A 22,687-nucleotide genomic window follows, 5' to 3' on the forward strand; every position below is an offset into this window, starting at 1 on the left:
GCTGTGTCACGTAACAAGTGCAGTACACCTTGCTATGCTGTGTCATGTAACAAGTGCAGTGCACCTTGCTATGCTGTGTCATGTAACAAGTGCAGTACACCTTGCTATGCTGTGTCACGTAACAAGTGCAGTACACCTTGCTATGCTGTATCACATAACAAGTGCAGTACAGCTTGCTATGCTGTATCACATAACAAGTGCAGTACACCTTGCTATGCTGTGTCACATAACAAGTGCAGTACACCTTGCTTTGCTGCGTCACATACTAAGTGCAGTACACCTTGCTATGCTTTGTCATGTAACAAGTGCAGTACACCTTGCTATGTTGTGTCACATAACAAGTGCAGTACACCTTGCTATGCTGTGTCACATAACAAGTGTAGCACACCTTGCTATGCTGTGTCATGTAACAAGTACAGAACACCTTACTATGCTGTATCACATAACAAGTGCAGTACACCTTGCTATGCTGTGTCACATAACAAGTGCAGTACACCTTGCTATGCTGTGTCACGTAATAAGTGCAGTACACCTTGCTATGCTGTGTCACGTAACAAGTGCAGTACAACTTGCTATGCTGTGTCACGTAACATGTGCAGTACACCTTGCTATGCTGTGTCACGTAACAAGTGCAGTACTCCTTGCTATGCTGTGTCACGTAACAAGTGCAGTACACCTTGCTATGCTGTGTCATGTAACAAGTGCAGTACACCTTGCTATGCTGTGTTATGTAACAAGTGCAGTACACCTTGCTATGCTGTGTCACGTAACAAGTGCAGTACACCTTGCTATGCTGTGTCATGTAACAAGTGCAGTGCACCTTGCTATGCTGTGTCACGTAACAAGTGCAGTACACCTTGCTATGCTGTGTCTGTAACAAGTGCAGTACACCTTGCTATGCTGTATCACATAACAAGTGCAGTACACCTTGCTATGCTGTATCACATAACAAGTGCAGTACACCTTGCTATGCTGTGTCACATAACAAGTGCAGTACACCTTGCTTTGCTGCGTCACATACTAAGTGCAGTACACCTTGCTATGCTGTGTCATGTAACAAGTGCAGTACACCTTGCTATGTTGTGTCACATAACAAGTGCAGTACACCTTGCTATGCTGTGTCACATAACAAGTGTAGCACACCTTGCTATGCTGTGTCATGTAACAAGTACAGAACACCTTACTATGCTGTATCACATAACAAGTGCAGTACACCTTGCTATGCTGTGTCACATAACAAGTGCAGTACACCTTGCTATGCTGTGTCACATAATAAGTGCAGTACACCTTGCTATGCTGTGTCATGTAACAAGTGCAGTACACCTTGCTATGCTGTGTTATGTAAAAAGTGCAGTACACCTTGCTATGCTGTATCACATAACAAGTGCAGTACACCTTGCTATGCTGTGTTATGTAACAAGTGCAGTACACCTTGCTATGCTGTGTCACGTAGCAAGTGCAGTACACCTTGCTATGCTGTGTCATGTAACAAGTGCAGTACACCTTGCTATGCTGTGTCACATAACAAGTGCAGTACACCTTGCTATGCTGTGTCACATAACAAGTGCAGTACACCTTGCTTTGCTGTGTCACGAAACAAGTGCAGTACACCTTGCTATGCTGTGTCACGTAACAAGTGCAGTACACCTTGCTATGCTGTGTCATGTAACTCGTGCAGTACACCTTGCTATCCTGCGTCACGTAACAAGTGCAGTGCACATTGCTATGCTTTGTCACATAACAATGCACAGGGAGCTGACAGGCTGACATATAGCAGGCGGTCCTACAGGACCATCTGGTTTCATATTATTTTTGTTAGTTATATTAAGTTTATATATTATCATGTTTTTATATTTTAAGCATTTTTATATCTGATTTTCAATGTAAATGTTTATGTGCAGAGAATATGTTCATAAGTTCATTGTAAAGTGATTTTAGGTATATATATATATATATATATATATATATATATATATATATATTTATTTAGATATATATATATATATATATATATATATATATATATATATATATGGTTCACTTTATAATCTCAATATTCTGAAATACCGAATTTCAGAATATCGAGATCATAAAGCCGAAACACCACAATACCGAATGCCCATAACCGCGAAATTCAAAATCCCGACACTTACATATACACACTCACATACACACAACTGCTCCCCACACACAAACAAAACTAACCTACACTAGAAACAAGCAGCGAGGCTTCGCCCACCTACACCCCCCATGTGGGGACTGTGCCCCCCACACCCCCCCCACTAATATTTTCTAACTCTGAGATCGCACAATCACACACACAAAGGCAACTCACACTCACACATTTCACAGCCCCTTGCACACACTCATCACAACCAAAACACACACTAACATACACTACAGCACATAACCTACACACTCATACAAACTTACCTGCACTTACATCCATTCATACACTGCAACACCAGAAGCTCCAAACTTCGGGATTTTGAATTTCACGCTTCTGGTGTTTCGCGATTCCGAGCATTTGGGATTACAATCTCGGTAAACTGAAATTCGGTATTTCAGCTTTTGAAGATTCTAAAGGGAACCCATATATATATATATATATATATATATATATATATATATATATATATATATATAGGTCACTTTAAAAGTTTAATTGATTGTAAGTTCATAGGTTCATAGGTTGGTACTAGGCTATCGGCCCTAGGACCTATACAAGCCTAGCCATAACAATTCCCTGGCTATTTCTTCCCACAGTATTTACTTCCCTGGACTCCTGTCTAGCAGGGCAACTGACGTTATCCCTGGGGTGAATTTCCTATCTCCCATCCAGTCATCAAGGTTCTTTTGAAGAGTGCCAAAGAGGCGCTCTCCTTGACATGTATGGGCAGTCTATTCCAGAGTCTGTGGAGTCTCTTGATTAGGAACCTATACCTCCAGCATGTTTTGTTCATTGTGATGACAAGGTTTTGATCCCTGGAGTCTGTGTCTCTGAGGGATTGGGATTTCTTTAAGTGTAGCATGTCCAACAGCTCTGGGTTTGACATGGCCTTGTATGTTAAGCAGAGATAGTCTCTGAGGAGACGATATGCGACAGAGTATAGGTGGAGTTTTTTTAGACAGTCAGCATATGGCATCTGATTTAGGCCTGTGATTCTTTTAGTGAGGTATTTCTGCTTCCTTCCCAATTGTTGTAGATGTCTTGAAAGGTATATACCAAATGGGGCATTGTATTCTATAATGGGTCTAATGAGGGATGAATACAGTGGGGCAATGACCTCCTTTTTTCTGGATGAAAATTATTGGATTACTAATGGCACTAATATAGAATAAAAGGAATTCTTTTAGTTTTTATGGCTGTTCTGAAGAAGTTCCATTGCTAAGTGCTGAGGAACGAAAGTGCTAGACAGTCTTTTTTGTGGATATTATGGTTGTGAATAAATTGCTGGAATATTTTGAATGCTGAAGCTATTGATACTTGAACTGCAGTGTTCAACAGCTCTGACTTTACAGGACATCATAGGGTTTTTATTTTTTTCGTGTTTTGCTTGTAAGTAGTGTTTGGTTAAGTGGCTTGCTTAAGGTCAAAAAGAAGGCTTAGAGGAATCAAATTGTGTACCACAGTAACTGCATTACTTATAACATTAACCCTCTGCACCAACTGCCAGACTCAAAAAAAGAAAGGAACACAGCAACTACTTCAAGGAAATAATCACAGAAATGTTGTTATGGTTTCTTTTTTGTTTTTTATTGCTATATATGTGCACTCCTTTCACTTACTACACCATGTTTAATGCAGATGTAAAAAAGAGAAATCCTACCTGCTTCACAGACTATGACTTTCCCTTGAGTGAATGCTTTCTATATTAATTGCTTCCACTTTGTTTGGGTCAGCTTGTTTGCATTCACTGCTTCTCTTTTATGATTCTCACCCATCCTGCTGATTTATGCATGATTTCAAGTTATAGTTAATGCTATGTTCTGCTTCCAGATGTGTTGTGCTAACATATAGCAATGTAAGCAAAAGTTTTTCTTGTACAAGTGAAAACATATATGTCAACTATGGATTTCACAAAGTTGCTTATGATTTAATTAATTTTCTGATTTTTAGTTCCTATGTCTAAAAAATATTCGGACATTTTTGACTGCCTGCTGTGAAAAGTTTGGACTAAAGAAAAATGAGCTGTTTGAATGCTTTGATCTTTTTGATGTGCGGGATTTTGCTAAGGTGAGTAAAATTATTATAATTCAGATTTTCCACTTGGTTTGGCTATTTAAGATTTATTACAAATATAAAGCTTGCCTGTGGTATCAGTGAAGCTTCCTAAAATGAAATGAGGATAATGTAACCGGAGACTGTTAGCCAGTGAAAAGAAGGGTGTCACAAAATAAGAGCAATAAAAGAAATTAATTTCACTGGAAATGATTGACAGCACAATGATCTGTGCTGGGCAGCATCATGGTACAGAGATTAGTGTTGGTGTCTTTCTTCCGTTCAGTGGACTAAGCTGTCTTCTGTGTGGAGCCTATGTGTCCTCTCTGTGTCTATGTGGATTTTCACTGGAGGCTTCCACTTCATCCCACATCCTGGGTCTATATTAGATAAACAAAAGTTTATCTAAACGAACACAGCAAGTATCGAAAATTCAGGATCTCAGTATGTTTTTTTGTGAGATTGCAATACAGTGAAGATCGGAATATTTGTCCTTTCCTCACTGTAGTGCGATCTCGGAGTTGGAATATATATTTAGTGTGGGATGGGGGGCACAGCCCCTCACAACTGTGAGTTTGAGTTCCAGGATTTTCGATGATTGCAGCGTTCGTTTAGACAAACTTTCATTTATCTAATATAGACCCCACATCCCAAATACATACAGTTAGATCAATCTGTGGTCTACTTAAATACCCAGATGTGTGTGTGTGTGTGTGTGTGTGTGTGTGTGTGTGTGTGTGTGTGTGTGTGTGTGTGTGTGAGTGTGTGTGTGTGTGTGTGTGTGTGTGTGTGTGTGTGTGTGTGTGTGTGTGTGTGTGTGTGTGTGTGTGTGTGTGTGTGTGTGTGTGTGTGTGTGTGTGTGTGTGTGTGTGTGTGTGTGTGTGTGTGTGTGTGTGTGTGTGTGTGTGTGTGTGTGTGTCTGTGTGTGTGTGTATGTGTGTGTCTAGCATCATCATCACTATACACAAAAGTACCAAACACTGTGATCTGGCTTCATATTATTGAGTCTGTTGGAAACTTGGATGGAAAAGAAAATAAATTATGTAATCGTATAGTACATGTAGTCTTTGAAGATGTTTTGGTCTCTTTGGAGGATCTGATCTACTTCTGATTGTCAGTATCAGACAGGTCAGAGACAGCCTGGTTTGAAAACAAGGTCACTGCCATTAGTAGAGATCATTATGAAGTGTTTACAGTCAGTGTAAAAGAGCTCCAGAAGAAATAATGTCTGATTATGTCCATCATTTGTAATTATGATTATAGAAACTATAATGTTATAGGATTAGACATACTAAAGAGGTGATTGATCCAGCTTGCTTATCTTATTAGCACAGGCTGTTCCACTTTAAGGCTGTGCATCTTGGCTTGTCTTTTGGAATTGGTATAGGACATATTCTAGTGTCTCCATTAATATATTCTCTGCCCCTCTGCTTCATCTGGTCTGGGTTTAGACTCAAACATTGCAGGCAACTTGTTATTGTAGCTATAATTAAACATATTGTTTTGCTAGGAAAACTCCAGTTTTAAGATTAATTATACTTCTGTATTTCTATAGCAGCAGATGCAGGGCTAGCTACCTGGTGGTGTATACCTTGGCACTAGATGATTGTCACTGGTGAAGTGACACCCCGAACCCATGTGCAAAAATGGGAGAAAGGGGTGATGAATGGATGGATGGATGGATGGATGGCTGGATGGCTGGATGGTGGATGGATGGATGGATGGATGGATGGATGGATGGATGGATGGATGGATGAATGGATGGATTTGTATAACATGTTGTAAACTTTCTTACAAAAAGCATATTTGACTTTATCAATTCTGATTGCATTCCTCATGTTGGCCATGAATCATTGTGCAATGTCATTAGCCTGAGACCAGTGGACCTATTTTTCTGTGATGAATGATTATATTTCCGTAGAACTGACTACGTTAATTACTATTAACTTGTCCGTTGTCTAAATCGATGGACTTCAAAATATCATGCATTGAGAAGATTTTATCTATTATTACTGTGACATTTACGTCTGGCATTGAATGTACTGATGTTACAAACAATACCTGCAGTATTGATCAATCATATTTTCAAGATAGTCATTGCAACTGATTGGCTCATAGGATTATTGCTAATATCTATCCACATAGTTTGTGGTAATTCTGTTATCCAAAACCTTTCGTTGTAAGAATGTAAACTGGCCACTTGATTCTTTGCAACTTTGCTGGCATCAATGAGAATAGTTTTATCATCACAATCACCTCAGAGGAAGTTTGCAGTATCTGTATTGACTTTATGTCTGGGTCTTGATGTGGTTATTATGTTACATCCTACAAGGAAGATTATGTCTTTATTGACTTTATGTCCGGGTCTTGATATGGTTATTATGTTACATACTATGAGGAACATTATGTCTATACTGATGTTATGTCTGGGTCTTGATACGGTTATTATGTTACATCCTACGAGGAAGGTTATGTCTGTACTGATGTTATGTCCGGGTCTTGATATGGTTATTATGTTACATCCTATGAGGAAGATTATTTGTACTGACGTTATGTCTGAGTCTTGATATGGTTATTATGTTACATCCTATGAGGAAGATTATGTCTGTACTAACTTTATGTGCGGGTATTGATATGGTTATTATGTTACATCCTACGAGGAAGATTATGTCTATACTGATGTTATGTCCGGGTCTTGATATGGTTATTATGTTGCATCCTACGAGGAAGATTATATCTGTACTGATGTTATGTCCGGGTCTTGATATGGTTATTATGTTACATTCTACAAGGAAGATTTTGTCTGTAATGACGCTATGTCCAGGTCTAGATATGGTTATTATGTTACAGCCTACGAGGAAGATTATGTCTGTACTGTCATTATGTCCAGGCTTGATATGGTTATTATGCTACATCCTACGAGGAAGATTATGTCTGTACTGACGTTATGTCTGGCTTGATATGGTTATTATGTTACATCCTACGAGGTAGATTATGTCTGTACTGATGTCCAGGTCTTGATAGGGTTATTATGTTACATCCTATGAGGAAGATTATGTCTGTATTCACTTTATGTCCGGATTATGATAAGGTTATTATGTTACATCCTACGAGGAACAGTATGTCTGTACTGACATTATGTCTGGGTCTTGATATGGTTATTATGTTACATCCTACAAGGAAGATTATGTCTGTATTGACTTTATGTCTGGGTCTTGATATGGTTATTATGTTACATACTACAAGGAACATTATGTCTATACTGATGTTATGTCCGGGTCTTGATATGGTTATTATGTTACATCCTATGAGGAAGATTATGTCTGTACTGACTTTATGTCCGGGTCTCGATATGGTTATTATGCTACGTACTACAAGGAAGATTATGTCTGTACTGACTTTATATCTGGGAATTGATATGATTATTATGTTACATCCTACTAGGAAGATTCTGTCTATACTGATGTTATGTCCGGGTCTTGATATGGTTATTATGTTACATCCTATGAGGAACATTATGTCTGTACTGACATTATGTCTGGGTCTTGATATGGTTATTATGTTACATCCTACGAGGAAGATTATGTCTGTACTGATGTTATGTCCAGGTGTTGATATGGTTATTATGTTACATCCTACAAGGAAGATTATCTGTACTGACGTTATGTCTGAGTCTTGATATGGATATTATGTTACATCCTATGAGGAAGATTATGTCTGTATTGACGTTATGTGTGGGTCTTGATATGGTTATTATGTTACATACTACAAAGAACATTATGTCTGTACTGATATTATGTCTGGGTCTTGATATGGTTATTATGTTACATACTACGAGGAAGATTATGTCTGTACTGAATTTATGTCTGGTTCTTGATATAGTTATTATGTTACATCCTATGAGGAAGATACTGTCTATACTGATGTTATGTCCGGGTCTTGATATGGTTATTATGTTACATCGTACGGTGGAGATTATGCCTGCACTGACGTTATGTCCGGGTATTGATATGGTTATGATGTTACATCTTACGAGGGAGATTATGTCTGTATTGATGTTAGGTCCGGGTCTTGATATGGTTATTATGTTACATACTACGAGGAAGATTAGGTCTGTACTGACTTTATGTCCGGGTCTTGATATGGTTATTATGTTACATACTACGAGGAAGATTATGTCTGTACTGAATTTATGTCTGGTTCTTGATATAGTTATTATGTTACATCCTATGAGGAAGATTATGTCTGTACTGACTTTATGTGCGGGTATTGATATGGTTATTATGTTACATCCTACGAGGAAGATTATGTCTATACTGATGTTATGTCTGGGTCTTGATATGGTTATTATGTTACATCCTACGAGGAAGATTATGTCTGTACTGATGTTATGTCCGGGTCTTGATATGGTTATTATTTTACATTCTACAAGGAAGATTTTGTCTGTACTGACGTTATGTCCAGGTCTTGATATGTTTATTATGTTACAGCCTACGAGGAAGATTATGTCTGTACTGTCATTATGTCTGGGCTTGATATGGTTCTTATGCTACATCCTACGAGGAAGATTGTGTCTGTACTGACGTTATGTCCGGCTTGATATGGTTATTATGTTACATCCTACAAGGAAGATTATGTCTGTACTGACGTTATGTCTGGGTCTTGATATAGTTAATTTGTTACATCCTACAAGGAAGATTATGTCTGTATTGATGTTATGTCCAGGTCTTGATATGGTTATTATGTTACATCCTACGAGGAAGATTATGTCTGTACTGACTTTATGTCCGGGACTTGATATGGTTATTATGTTACATCCTATGAGGAAGATTATGTCTATACTGATGTTATGTCCGGGTCTTGATATGGTTATTATGTTACATCCTATGAGGAAGATAATGTCTATACTGATGTTATGTCCAGGTCTTGATATTGTTATTATGTTACATACTACGATGAAGATTATATCTGTATTCACTTTATGTCCGGGTCTTGATAAAGTTATTATGTTACATTCTACGAAGAACATTATGTCTGCACTGACATTATGTCTGGGTCTTGATATGGTTAGTATGTTACATACTACGAGGACATTATGTCTATACTGATGTTATGTCCAGGTCTTGATATGGTTATTAAGTTACTTCCTATGCGGAAGATTATGTCTGTACTGACTTTATGTCCGGGTCTTGATATGGTTATTATGTTACATCCTACGAGGAAGATTATGTCTGTACTGACTTTATGTCCCGGTCTCGATATGGTTATTATGCTACATACTACAAGGAAGATTATGTCTGTACTGACTTTATGTCCGGGAATTGATATGGTTGTTATGTTACCTCCTACTAGGAAGATACTGTCTATACTGATGTTATGTCTGAGTCTTGATATGGTTATTATGTTACATCCTATGAGGAAGATTATGTCTTTAATGACTTTATGTATGGGTCTTGATATGGTTATTCTGTTACATACTACGAGGAACATTATGTCTGTACTGATATTATGTCTGGGTCTTGATATGGTTATTATGTTACATCCTATGAGGAAGATTATGTCTGTACTGACTTTATGCCCAGGTTTCGATAGGGTTATTATATTACTTCCTACGAGGAAGATTTTGTCTGTACTGACGTTATGTCCGAGTCTTAATATGGTTATTATGATATATCCTACAAGGAAGATTATGTCTGTACTAACGTTATGTCTGGGTCTTGATATGGTTATTATGTTACATCCTACGAGGAAGATTATGTCTGTACTGACATTATGTCCGGGTCTCGATATGGTTATTATGCTACATACTACAAGGAAGATTATGTCTGTACTGACTTTATGTCCGGGAATTGATATGGGTATTATGTTACATCCTACGAGGAAGATTATGTCTATACTGATGTTATGTCGGGGTCTTCCTATGGTTCTTATGTTACATCCTATTAGGAAGATTTTGTCTGTATTGACTTTATGTCTGGGCATTGATATGGTTATTATGTTACATCCTACAAGGAAGATTATCTGTACTGACGTTATGTCTGAGTCTTGATATGGATATTATGTTACATCCTATGAGGAAGATTATGTCTGTATTGACGTTATGTGTGGGTCTTGATATGGTTATTATGTTACATACTACAAAGAACATTATGTCTGTACTGATATTATGTCTGGGTCTTGATATGGTTATTATGTTACATACTACGAGGAAGATTATGTCTGTACTGAATTTATGTCTGGTTCTTGATATAGTTATTATGTTACATCCTATGAGGAAGATACTGTCTATACTGATGTTATGTCCGGGTCTTGATATGGTTATTATGTTACATCGTACGGTGGAGATTATGCCTGCACTGACGTTATGTCCGGGTATTGATATGGTTATTATGTTACATCTTACGAGGGAGATTATGTCTGTATTGATGTTAGGTCCGGGTCTTGATGTGGTTATTATGTTACATACTACGAGGAAGATTAGGTCTGTACTGACTTTATGTCCGGGTCTTGATATGGTTATTATGTTACATACTACGAGGAAGATTATGTCTGTACTGAATTTATGTCTGGTTCTTGATATAGTTATTATGTTACATCCTATGAGGAAGATTATGTCTGTACTGACTTTATGTGCGGGTATTGATATGGTTATTATGTTACATCCTACGAGGAAGATTATGTCTATACTGATGTTATGTCTGGGTCTTGATATGGTTATTATGTTACATCCTACGAGGAAGATTATGTCTGTACTGATGTTATGTCCGGGTCTTGATATGGTTATTATTTTACATTCTACAAGGAAGATTTTGTCTGTACTGACGTTATGTCCAGGTCTTGATATGGTTATTATGTTACAGCCTACGAGAAAGATTATGTCTGTACTGTCGTTATGTCTGGGCTTGATATGGTTCTTATGCTACATCCTACGAGGAAGATTATGTCTGTACTGACGTTATGTCTGGCTTGATATGGTTATTATGTTACATCCTACAAGGAAGATTATGTCTATCCTGACATTATGTCTGGGTCTTGATATAGTTATTGTGTTACATCCTACAAGGAAGATTATGTCTGTATTGATGTTATGTCCAGGTCTTGATATGGTTATTATGTTACATCCTATGATGAAGATTATGTCTGTACTGACTTTATGTCTGGGTCTAGATATGGTTATTATGTTACATCCTATGAGGTAGATTATGTCTGTACTGAATTTATGTCCAGGTCTTGATAGGGTTATTAGGTTACATCCTATGAGGAAGATTATGTCTGTATTCACTTTATGTCCGGGTCTTGATAAGGTTATTATGTTACATCCTATGAGGAACATTATGTCTGTACTGACATTATGTCTGGGTCTTGATATGGTTATTATGTTACATACTACAAGGAAGATTATGTCTGTACTGACTTTATGTCCGGGTCTTGATATGGCTATTATGTTACATACTACGAGGAACATTATGTCTTTACTGATGTTATGTCCGGGTCTTGATATGGTTATTATGTTACATCCTATGATGAAGATTATGTCTGTACTGACTTTATGTCTGGGTCTTGATATGGTTATTAAGTTACATACTACAAGGAAGATTATGTCTGTATTGACTTTATGTCAGGGTCTTGATATGGCTGTTATGTTACATACTACGAGGAACATTATGTCTATACTGATGTTATGTCCGGGTCTTGATATGGTTATTATGTTACATCCTATGACGAAGATTATGTCTGTACTGACTTTATGTCCGGGTCTCGATATGGTTATTATGCTACATACTATAAGGAAGATTATGTCTGTACTGACTTTATATCCGGGAATTGATATGGTTATTATGTTACATCCTACTAGGAAGATTCTGTCTATACTGATGTTATGTCCGGGTCTTGATATGGTTATTATGTTACATCCTATGAGGAACATTATGTCTGTACTGACATTATGTCCGGGTCTTGATATGGTTATTATGTTACATCCTACGAGGAAGATTATCTGTACTGACTTTATGTCTGAGTCTTGATATGGTTATTATGTTACATCCTATGAGGAAGATTATGTCAGTATTGACTTTATGTGTGGGTCTTGATATGGTAATTATGTTACATACTACAAAGAACATTATGTCTGTACTGATATTATGTCTGGGTCTTGATATGGTTATTATGTTACATCCTACAAGGAAGATTATGTCTGTACTGATGTTATGTCCGGGTCTTGATATGGTTATTATGTTACATCCTATGAGGAAGATTATGTCTGTACTGGCTTTATGTTCGGGTATTGATATGGTTATTATGTTACATACTACGAGTAAGATTATGTCTCTACTGACTTTATGTCCGAGTATTGATATGGTTATTATGTTACATCGTACAGCGGAGATTATGCCTGTACTGACGTTATGTCCGGGTATTGATATGGTCATTATGTTACATCGTACGAGGGAGATTATGTCTGTATTGATGTTAGGTCCGGGTCTTGATATGGTTATTATGTAAAATCCTACAGCAGAGATTATGTCTGTATGGGTCTTGATATGGTTATTATGTTACATGCTACGAGGAAGATTAGGTCTGTACTGACTTTATGTGTGGGTATTGATATGGTTATTATGTTACATCCTACGAGGAAGATTATGTCTATACTGATGTTATGTTTGGGTCTTCATATGGTTATTATGTTACATCCTACGAGGAAGATTACGTCTGTACTGATGTTATGTCCGGGTCTTGATATGGTTATTATGTTACATTCTACAAGGAAAATTTTGTCTCTACTGACATTATGTCCAGGTCTTGATAAGGTTATTATGTTACAGCCTACGAGGAAGATTATGTCTGTACTGTCGTTATGTCCAGGCTTGATATGGTTATTATGCTACATCCTACGAGGAAGATTATGTCTGTACTGACATTATGTCCGGCTTGATATGGTTATTATGTTACATCCTACAAGGAAGATTATGTCTATACTGACGTTATGTCTGGGTCTTGATATAGTTATTGTGTTACATCCTACAAGGAAGATTATGTCTGTATTGATGTTATGTCCAGGTCTTGATATGATTATTATGTTACACACTACGAGGAAGATTATGTCTGTACTGACTTTATGTCCGGGTCTTGATATGGTTATTATGTTAAATCCTACGAGGAAGATTATGTCTGTACTGACTTTATGTCCGGGAATTGATATGGTTATTATGTTACATCCTATGAGGAAGATTATGTCTATACTGACGTTATGTCTGAGTCTTGATATGGTTATTATGTTACATCCTACAAGGAAGATTATGTCTGTACTGATGTTATGTCCGGGTCTTGATATGGTTATTATGCTACATCCTACGAGGAAGATTATGCCTGTACTGACGTTATGTCTGGGTCTTGATATAGTTATTATGTTACATCCTACGAGGAAGATTATGTCTGTACTGACTTTATGTCCAGGTCTTGATAGGGTTATTATGTTACATCCTACGAGGAATATTATGTCTGTATTCACTTTATGTCCGGGTCTTGATAAGGTTATTATGTTACATTCTACGAGGAACATTATGTCTGTACTGACATTATGTCTGGGTCTTGATATGTTTATTATGTTACATCCTACAAGGAAGATTATGTCTGTATTGACTTTATGTCCGGGTCTTGATATGGTTATTATGTTACATACTACGAGGAACATTATGTCTATACTGATGTTATGTCCGGGTCTTGATATGGTTATTATGTTACATCCTATGAGGAAGATTATGTCAATTCTAATATTAAGTCCGGATCTTGGTATGGTTATTATGTTACATCCTACGAAGAAGATTATGTCTGTACTGACGTTATGTCCGGGTCTTGATATGGTTATTATGTTACATCCAATGAGGGAGATTATGTCTGTACTGACTTTATGTCCAGGTCTTGATATGGTTATTATGTTACATACTACGAGGAAGATTATGTCTGCACTGACTTTATGTCCAGGTCTCGATGTGGTTATTATGATACACACTACGAGGAAGATTATGTCTGTACTGACTTTTTGTCCAGGTCTTGATATGGTTATTATGTAACATCCTATGAGGGAGATTATGTCTGTACTGAATTTATGTCCAGGTCTTGATATTGCCATTATGTTACACACTACGAGAAAGATTATGTGTATACTCATCTTATGTCCGGGTCTTGATATGGTTATTATATTACATCCTACGAGGAAGATTATGTCTGTACTGATGTTATGTCCAGGTCTTGATATAGTTATTATGTTGCATCCTGTGAGGGAGATTATGTCTGTACTGACGTTATGTCCTGGTCTTGATATGGTTATTATCTTAAATCTTATGGGGAAGATTATGTCTGTACTGACTTTATGTCCAGGTCTTGATATGGTTCTTATGTTACATACTACGAGGAAGATTACATCTGCACTGACTTTATGTCCTGGTCTTGATATGGTTATTATCTTACATCTTATGGGGGAGATTATGTCTGTACTGACGTTATGTCCTGGTCTTGATATGGTTATTATCTTACATCTTATGGGGAAGATTATGTCTGTACTGATGTTATGTCTGGGCTTGATATGGTTATTATGCTACATCCTACGAGGGAGATTAGATATGTACTGACGATATATCTGGGCTTGATATGGATATTATGTTACATCCTATGAGGAAGATTATGTCTGTACTGACGTTATGTCTGGGTCTTGATATGGTTATTATTTTACATCCTACGAGGAAGATTATGTCTATACTGATGTTATGTCCGGTTCTTGATATGGTTATTATTTTACATCCTACGAGGAAGGTTATGTCTATACTAATGTTATGTCCATGTGTTGATAAGGTTATTATGTTACATCCTTTGAGGAACATTATTATGTCTGTACTGACTTAATGTCCAGGTCTCAATATGGTTATTATTTTACATCCTACGAGGAAGATTATGTCTATACTGATGTTATGTCCGCGTCTTGATATGGTTATTATTTTACATCCTACGAGGAAGGTTATGTCTTTACTGACTTTATGTCCGGGTCTTGATATGGTTATTATGTTATATCCTTTGAGGAACATTATTATGTCTGTACTGACTTAATTTCCGGGTCTCGATATGGTTATCATGTTAAATCCTATCAGGAAGATTATGTCTGTACTGATATTATGTCCGGGTATTGACATGGTTATTATGCTACATCCTACGAGGAAGATTAGATATGTACTGACTTTATATCCAGGCTTGATATGGATATTATGCTACATCCTATGAGGAAGATTACATCTGTACTGACGTTATGTCTGGGTCTTGATATGGTTATTATGTTACATCCTACAAATAAGATTATGTCTGTACTGACATTATGTCCAGGCTTGATATGGTTATTATGTTACATCCTATGATGTAAATTATGTCTGTAGTGACTTTATGTCCGGGTCTTGATATGGTTATTATGCTACATCCTACGAGGAAGATTACATCTGTACTGACGTTATGTCCGGGTTTGATATGGTTATTATGTTACATCCTATGCGGAAGATTAGGTCTGTACTGATGTTATGTCTGGGTCTTGATATGGTTATTATGTTACATCCTACGAGGAAGATTATGTCTGTTCTAATGTTATGTCCGGGTCTTGATATGGTTATTATGTTACATCCTACGAGGAAGATTATGTCTGTACTGACGTTATGTCCGGGTCTCGATATGGTTATTATGCTGCATACTACAAGGAGGATTATGTCTGTACTGATGTTATGTCCACGTCTTGATATAATGATTATGTTACATCCTATGAGTGAGATTATGTCTGTACTGACATTATGTCCTGGTCTTGATATGGTTATTACCTTGCATCCTATGGTGAAGATTATGTCTGTACTGACTTTATGTCCAGGTCTTGATATGGTTATTATGTTACATACTACGAGGAAGATTACTTCTGCAGTGACTTTATGTCCGGGTCTTGATATGGTTATTATGTTACACACTACGAGGAAGATTATGTCTGTACTGACTTTATGTCCAGGTCTTGCTATGGTTATTATGTTACATCCTATGAGGGAGATTATGTCTGTACTGACTTTATGTCCGGGTCTTGATATGGCTGTTATGTTACACACTACGAGGAAGATTATGTCTATACTGATCTTATGTCCGGGTCTTGATATGGTTATTATGTTACATACTACGAGGAAGATTATATCTGTACTGACGTTATGTCTGGGTCTTGATATAGTTATTAAGTTACATCCTACGAGGAAGATTATGTCTATACTGATCTTATGTCCGGGTCTTGATATGATTATTATGTTACATCCTACAAGGAAGATTATGTCTGTACTGACGTTATGTCCGGTTTTTGACATGGTTATTATGTTACATCCTATGAGGAAGATTATGTCTGTACTGAAGTTATGTGCGGGCTTGATATGGTTATTATGTTACATCCTATGATGAAGATTATAGCTGTACTGACATTATGTCCGGGTCTTGATATGGTAATTATGCTACATCCTACGAGGAAGATTGTGTCTGTACTGATGTTATGTCCGGCTTGATATGGTTATTATGTTACATCCTACAAGGAAGATTATGTCTGTACTGACGTTATGTCTGGGTCTTTATATAGTTAATTTGTTACATCCTACAAGGAAGATTATGTCTGTATTGATGTTATGTCCAGGTCTTGATATGGTTATTATGTTACATCCTACGAGGAAGATTATGTCTATACTGACTTTATGTCCGGGTCTTGATATGGTTATTATGTTAAATCCTACGAGGAAGATTATGTCTGTACTGACTTTATGTCCGGGTCTTGATATGGTTATTATGTTACATATTACGAGGAACATTACGTCTGTACTGACTTTATGTCCAGGTATTGATATGGTTATTATGTTACATCCTACGAGGAAGATTATGTCTGTACTGATGTTATGGCCAGGTCTTGATATGGTTATTATGTTACATCCTACGAGGAAGATTATGTCTGTTCTAATGTTATGTCCAAGTCTTCATATGGTTATTATGTTACATCCTACAAGGAAGATTATGTCTGTACTGATGTTATGTCCGGGTCTTGATATGGTTATTATGTTACATCCTATGAGGGAGATTATGTCTGTACTGACGTTATGTCCTGGTCTTGATATAGTTATTATCTTACATCCTATGGTGGAGATTGTGTCTGTACTGACTTTATGTCCAGGTCTTGATATGGTTATTATGTTAGATATTACAAGGAAGATTATGTCTGCACTGACTTTATGTCCGGGTCTTGATATGGTTATTATGTTACATCCTATGAGGGAGATGATAGCTGTACTGACTTTATATCCGGGCCTTGATATGGCTGTTATGTTACACACTACGAGAAAGATTATGTCTATACTGATTTTATGTCCGGGTCTTGATATGGTTATTATGTTAAATCCTACGAGGAAGATAATGTCTGCACTGATGTTATGTCCAGGTCTTGATAGGGTTATTATGTTACATACTACGAGGAAGATTATGTCTGTACTGATGTTATGTCCGGGTCTTGATATGGTTATTATGTTTCATACTACAAGGAAGGTTATGTCTGTACTGACTTTATGTCCAGGTCTTGATATGGTTATTATGTTACAGCCTACGAGGAAGATTATGTCTGTATTGTCATTATGTCCGGGCTTGATATGGTTATTATGTTACATCCTATGATGAAGATTATAGCTGTACTGACATTATGTCCGGGTCTTGATATGGTAATTATGCTTCATCCTACGAGGAAGATTGTGTCTGTACTGACGTTATGTCCTGCTTGATATGGTTATTATGTTACATCCTACAAGGAAGATTATGTCTGTACTGACGTTATGTCTGGGTCTTGATATAGTTAATTTGTTACATCCTACAAAGAAGATTATGAATGTACTGATGTTATGTCCAGGTCTTGATATGGTTATTATGTTACATACTACGAGGAAGATTATGTCTGTACTGACTTTATAAGCTGGTCTTTATATGGTTATTATGTTACATATTACGGGAAACATTACGTCTGTACTGACTTTATGTCCAGGTATTGATATGGTTATTATGTTACATCCCGCGAGAAAGATTATTTCTGTACTGATGTTATGTCCAGGTCTTGATATGGTTATTATGTTACAACCTACGAGGAAGATTATGTCTGTTCTAATATTATGTCCGGGTCTTGATATGGTTATTATGTTACATCCTACGAGGAAGATTATGTCTGTACTGACGTTATGTCCGGGTCTTGATATGGTTATTATGCTGCATCCTACAAGGAAGATTATGTCTGTACTGATGTTATGTCTGGGTCTTGATATGGTTATTATGTTACATCCTATGAGGGAGATTATGTGTGTACTGACGTTATGTCCTGGTCTTGATATGGTTATTATCTTACACCCTATGGGGGAGATTATGTCTGTACTGACTTTATGTCCAGGTCTTGATATGGTTATTATATTACATACTACGAGGAAGATTACGTCTGCATTGACTTTATGTCTGGGTCTTGATATGGTTATTATGTTACACACTACGAGGAAGATTATGTCTGCACTGACTTTATGCCCAGGTCTTGATGTGGTTATTATGTTACATCCTATGAGGGAGATTATGTCTGTACTGACTTTATGTCCGAGTCTTGATATGCCTGTTATGTTACACACTACGAGGAAGATTATGTCTATACTGATCTTATGTCTGGGTCTTGATATGGTTATTATGTTAGATCCTACGAGGAAAATTATGTCTGTACTGATGTTATGTCCAGGTCTTGATATGGTTATTATGTTACATACTACGAGGAAGATTATGTCTGTACTGACTTTATGAGCAGGTCTTGATATGGTTATTATGTTACATCCTACTAGGGAGATTATGTCTATAATGATGTTAGTTCCGGGTCTTGATATGGTTATTATGTTAGATACCACAAAGAAGATTATGTCTGTACTGACGTTATGTCCGGCTCTTGATATGGTTATTATGTTACTTCCTACGAGGAAGATTATGTCTGTACTGACGTTATGTCAGGGTCTTGATATGGTTATCTTGTTACATCCTACAAGAAAGATTATTTCTGTACTGATGTTATGTCAAGGTCTTGATAGAGATATTATGTTACATACTACGAGGAAGATTATGTCTGTACTGACGTTATGTCTAGGTCTTGATATGGTTATTATGTTACATCCTATGAGGAAGATTATGTCTGTACTGATGTTATGTCCGTGTCTTGATATGGTTATTATTTTACATCCTACAAGGAAGATTATGTCTGTACTGACGTTATGTACGGGTCTTGATATGATTATAATGTTACATCCTATGAGGAAGATTATGTCTGTACTGACGTTATGTGCGGGCTTGATATGGTTATTATGTTACATCCTATGTTAAAGATTATGTCTGTACTGATATTATGTCCGGGTATTGACATGGTTATTATGCTACATCCTACGAGGAAGATTATGTCTGCTCTAATGTTATGTCTGGGTCTTGATATGGTTATTATGTTACATCCTATGAGGAAGATTTTGTCTGTACTGACGTTATGTCCGGGTCTTGATATGGTTATTATGCTGCATACAACAAGGAGGATTATGTCTATACTGATGTTATGTCCACGTCTTGATATAGTGATTATGTTACATCCTATGAGTGAGATTATGTCTGTACTGATGTTATGTCCTGGTCATGATATGGGTATTATCTTACATCCTATGGGGGAGATTATGTCTGTACTGACTGTATATCCAGGTCTTGATATGGTTATTATGTTACATACTACGAGGAAGATTACTTCTGCAGTGATTTTATGTCCGGGTCTTGATATGGTTATTATGTTACATACTACGAGGAAGATTATGTCTGTACTGACTTTATGTCCAGGTCTTGATATGGTTATTATGTTACATCCTATGAGGGAGATTATGTCTGTAATGACTTTCTGTCCGGGTCTTGATATGGCTGTTATGTTACACACTACGAGGAAGATTATGTCTACACTGATGTTATGTCCTGGTCTTGATATGGTTATTATGTTGCATCCTACGAGGAAGATTATGTCTGTACTGATGTTATGTCCAGGTCTTGATATGGTTATTACGTTACATACTACGAGGAAGATTATGTCTGTACTGACGTTATGTCTGGGTCTTGATATAGTTATTAAGTTACATCCTACGAGGAAGATTCTGTCTGTACTGATGTTATGTCCGTGCCTTGATATGATTATTATGTTACATCCTACAAGGAAGATTATGTCTGTACTGACGTTATGTCCGGGTTTTGACATGGTTATTATGTTACATCCTATGAGGAAGATTATGTCTGTACTGAAGTTATGTGCAGGCTTGATATGGTTATTATGTTACATCCTACAAGGAAGATTATGTCTGTACTGACGTTATGTCTGGGTCTTGATATAGTTAATTTGTTACATCCTACAAGGAAGATTTTGTCTGTATTGATGTTATGTCCAGGTCTTGATATGGTTATTAAGGTACATCCTACGAGGAAGATTATGTCTGTACTGACTTTATGTCCGGGTCTTGATGTTGTTATTATGTTAAATCCTACGAGGAAGATTATGTCTGTACTGATTTTATGTCCGGGTCTTGATATGGTTATTATGTTACATATTACGAGGAACATTACGTCTCTACTGAATTTATGTCCAGGTATTGATATGGTTATTATGTTACATCCTACGAGTAAGATTATGTCTGTACTGATGTTATGTCCAGGTCTTGATATGATTATTATGTTACATCCTACGAGGAAGATTATGTCTGTTCTAATGTTATGTCCGGGTCTTCATATGGTTATTATGTTACATCCTACAAGGAAGATTATGTCTGTACTGATGTTATGTCTGGGTCTTGATGTGGTTATTATGTTACATCCTATGAGGGAGATTATGTCTGTACTGATGTTATGTCCTGGTCTTGATATAGTTATTATCTTATATCCTATGGTGGAGATTGTGTCTGTACTGACTTTATGTCCAGGTCTTGATATAGTTATTATGTTAGATACTACAAGGAAGATTATGTCTGCACTGACTTTATGTCCGGGTCTTGATATGGTTATTATGTTACATCCTATGAGGGAGATGATATCTGTACTGACTTTATATCTGGGCCTTGATATAGCTGTTATGTTACACACTACGAGAAAGATTATGTCTATACTGATTTTATGTCCGGGTCTTGATATGGTTATTATGTTAAATCCTACGAGGAAGATAATGTCTGCACTGATGTTATGTCCAGGTCTTGATATGGTAATTATGTTACATCCTACGAGGAAGATTATGTCTATACTGATGTTATGTCCGGGTCTTGATATGGTTATTATGTTTCATACTACAAGGAAGGTTATGTCTGTACTGACTTTATGTCCAGGTCTTGATATGGTTATTATGTTACAGCCTACGAGGAAGATTATGTCTGTACTGTCATTATGTCCGGGCTTGATATGGTTATTATGTTACATCCTATGATGAAGATTATAGCTGTACTGACTTTATGTCCGGGTCTTGATATGGTAATTATGCTTCATCCTATGAGGAAGATTGTATCTGTACTGATGTTATGTCCTGCTTGATATGGTTATTATGTTACATCCTTCAAGGAAGATTATGTCTGTACTGACGTTATGTCTGGGTCTTTATATAGTTAATTTGTTACATCCTACAAGGAAGATTATGTTTTTTGGGGGACTGATGTTTTTTGCCCAAAGGGGGGGGGGGGGGTGGGGGGGGGGGGGGGGGGGGGGGGGGGGGGGGGGGGGGGGGGGGGGGGGGGGGGGGGGGGGGGGGGGGGGGGGGGGGGGGGGGGGGGGGGGGGGGGGGGGGGGGGGGGGGGGGGGGGGGGGGGGGGGGGGGGGGGGGGGGGGGGGGGGGGGGGGGGGGGGGGGGGGGGGGGGGGGGGGGGGGGGGGGGGGGGGGGGGGGGGGGGGGGGGGGGGGGGGGGGGGGGGGGGGGGGGGGGGGGGGGGGGGGGGGGGGGGGGGGGGGGGGGGGGGGGGGGGGGGGGGGGGGGGGGGGGGGGGGGGGGGGGGGGGGGGGGGGGGGGGGGGGGGGGGGGGGGGGGGGGGGGGGGGGGGGGGGGGGGGGGGGGGGGGGGGGGGGGGGGGGGGGGGGGGGGGGGGGGGGGGGGGGGGGGGGGGGGGGGGGGGGGGGGGGGGGGGGGGGGGGGGGGGGGGGGGGGGGGGGGGGGGGGGGGGGGGGGGGGGGGCGGGGGGGGGGGGGGGGGGGGGGGTTTTTGATATGGGTTTTAAAAATTTTGTTTACAATTCCCTTTTTTTTTGAAAAGGGAAAATTATTTTTCTGGGACCCTTTTTTTTTTAAAAAAAAAATTTTTTATAAGCGGTCTTGATATGGTTTTTTAAAAAAAATTTTTTGTTTAAACCCCAAAAAATTTTTTTTGGGGGAAAA

General features: G+C 38.2%; 1 protein-coding gene across 1 annotated transcript in view; it reads left to right on the forward strand.

Annotated features, from left to right (window-relative positions):
* Window positions 1-22,687, forward strand: part of VAV1 (vav guanine nucleotide exchange factor 1) — a gene marked incomplete at its 3' end in the record, with an annotated part of 1,650,237 nt that overhangs the window by 472,523 nt on the left and 1,155,027 nt on the right. The window contains 1 exon segment of the mRNA XM_044084720.1: window positions 4,121-4,237. Within this exon segment, the coding sequence (XP_043940655.1) occupies window positions 4,121-4,237 (117 nt within the window).

The sequence above is a fragment of the Protopterus annectens genome, chromosome 9.part0, assembly GCF_019279795.1.
Source record: "Protopterus annectens isolate FY-2018-M chromosome 9.part0, PAN1.0, whole genome shotgun sequence".
Taxonomy (NCBI): domain Eukaryota; kingdom Metazoa; phylum Chordata; order Ceratodontiformes; family Protopteridae; genus Protopterus; species Protopterus annectens.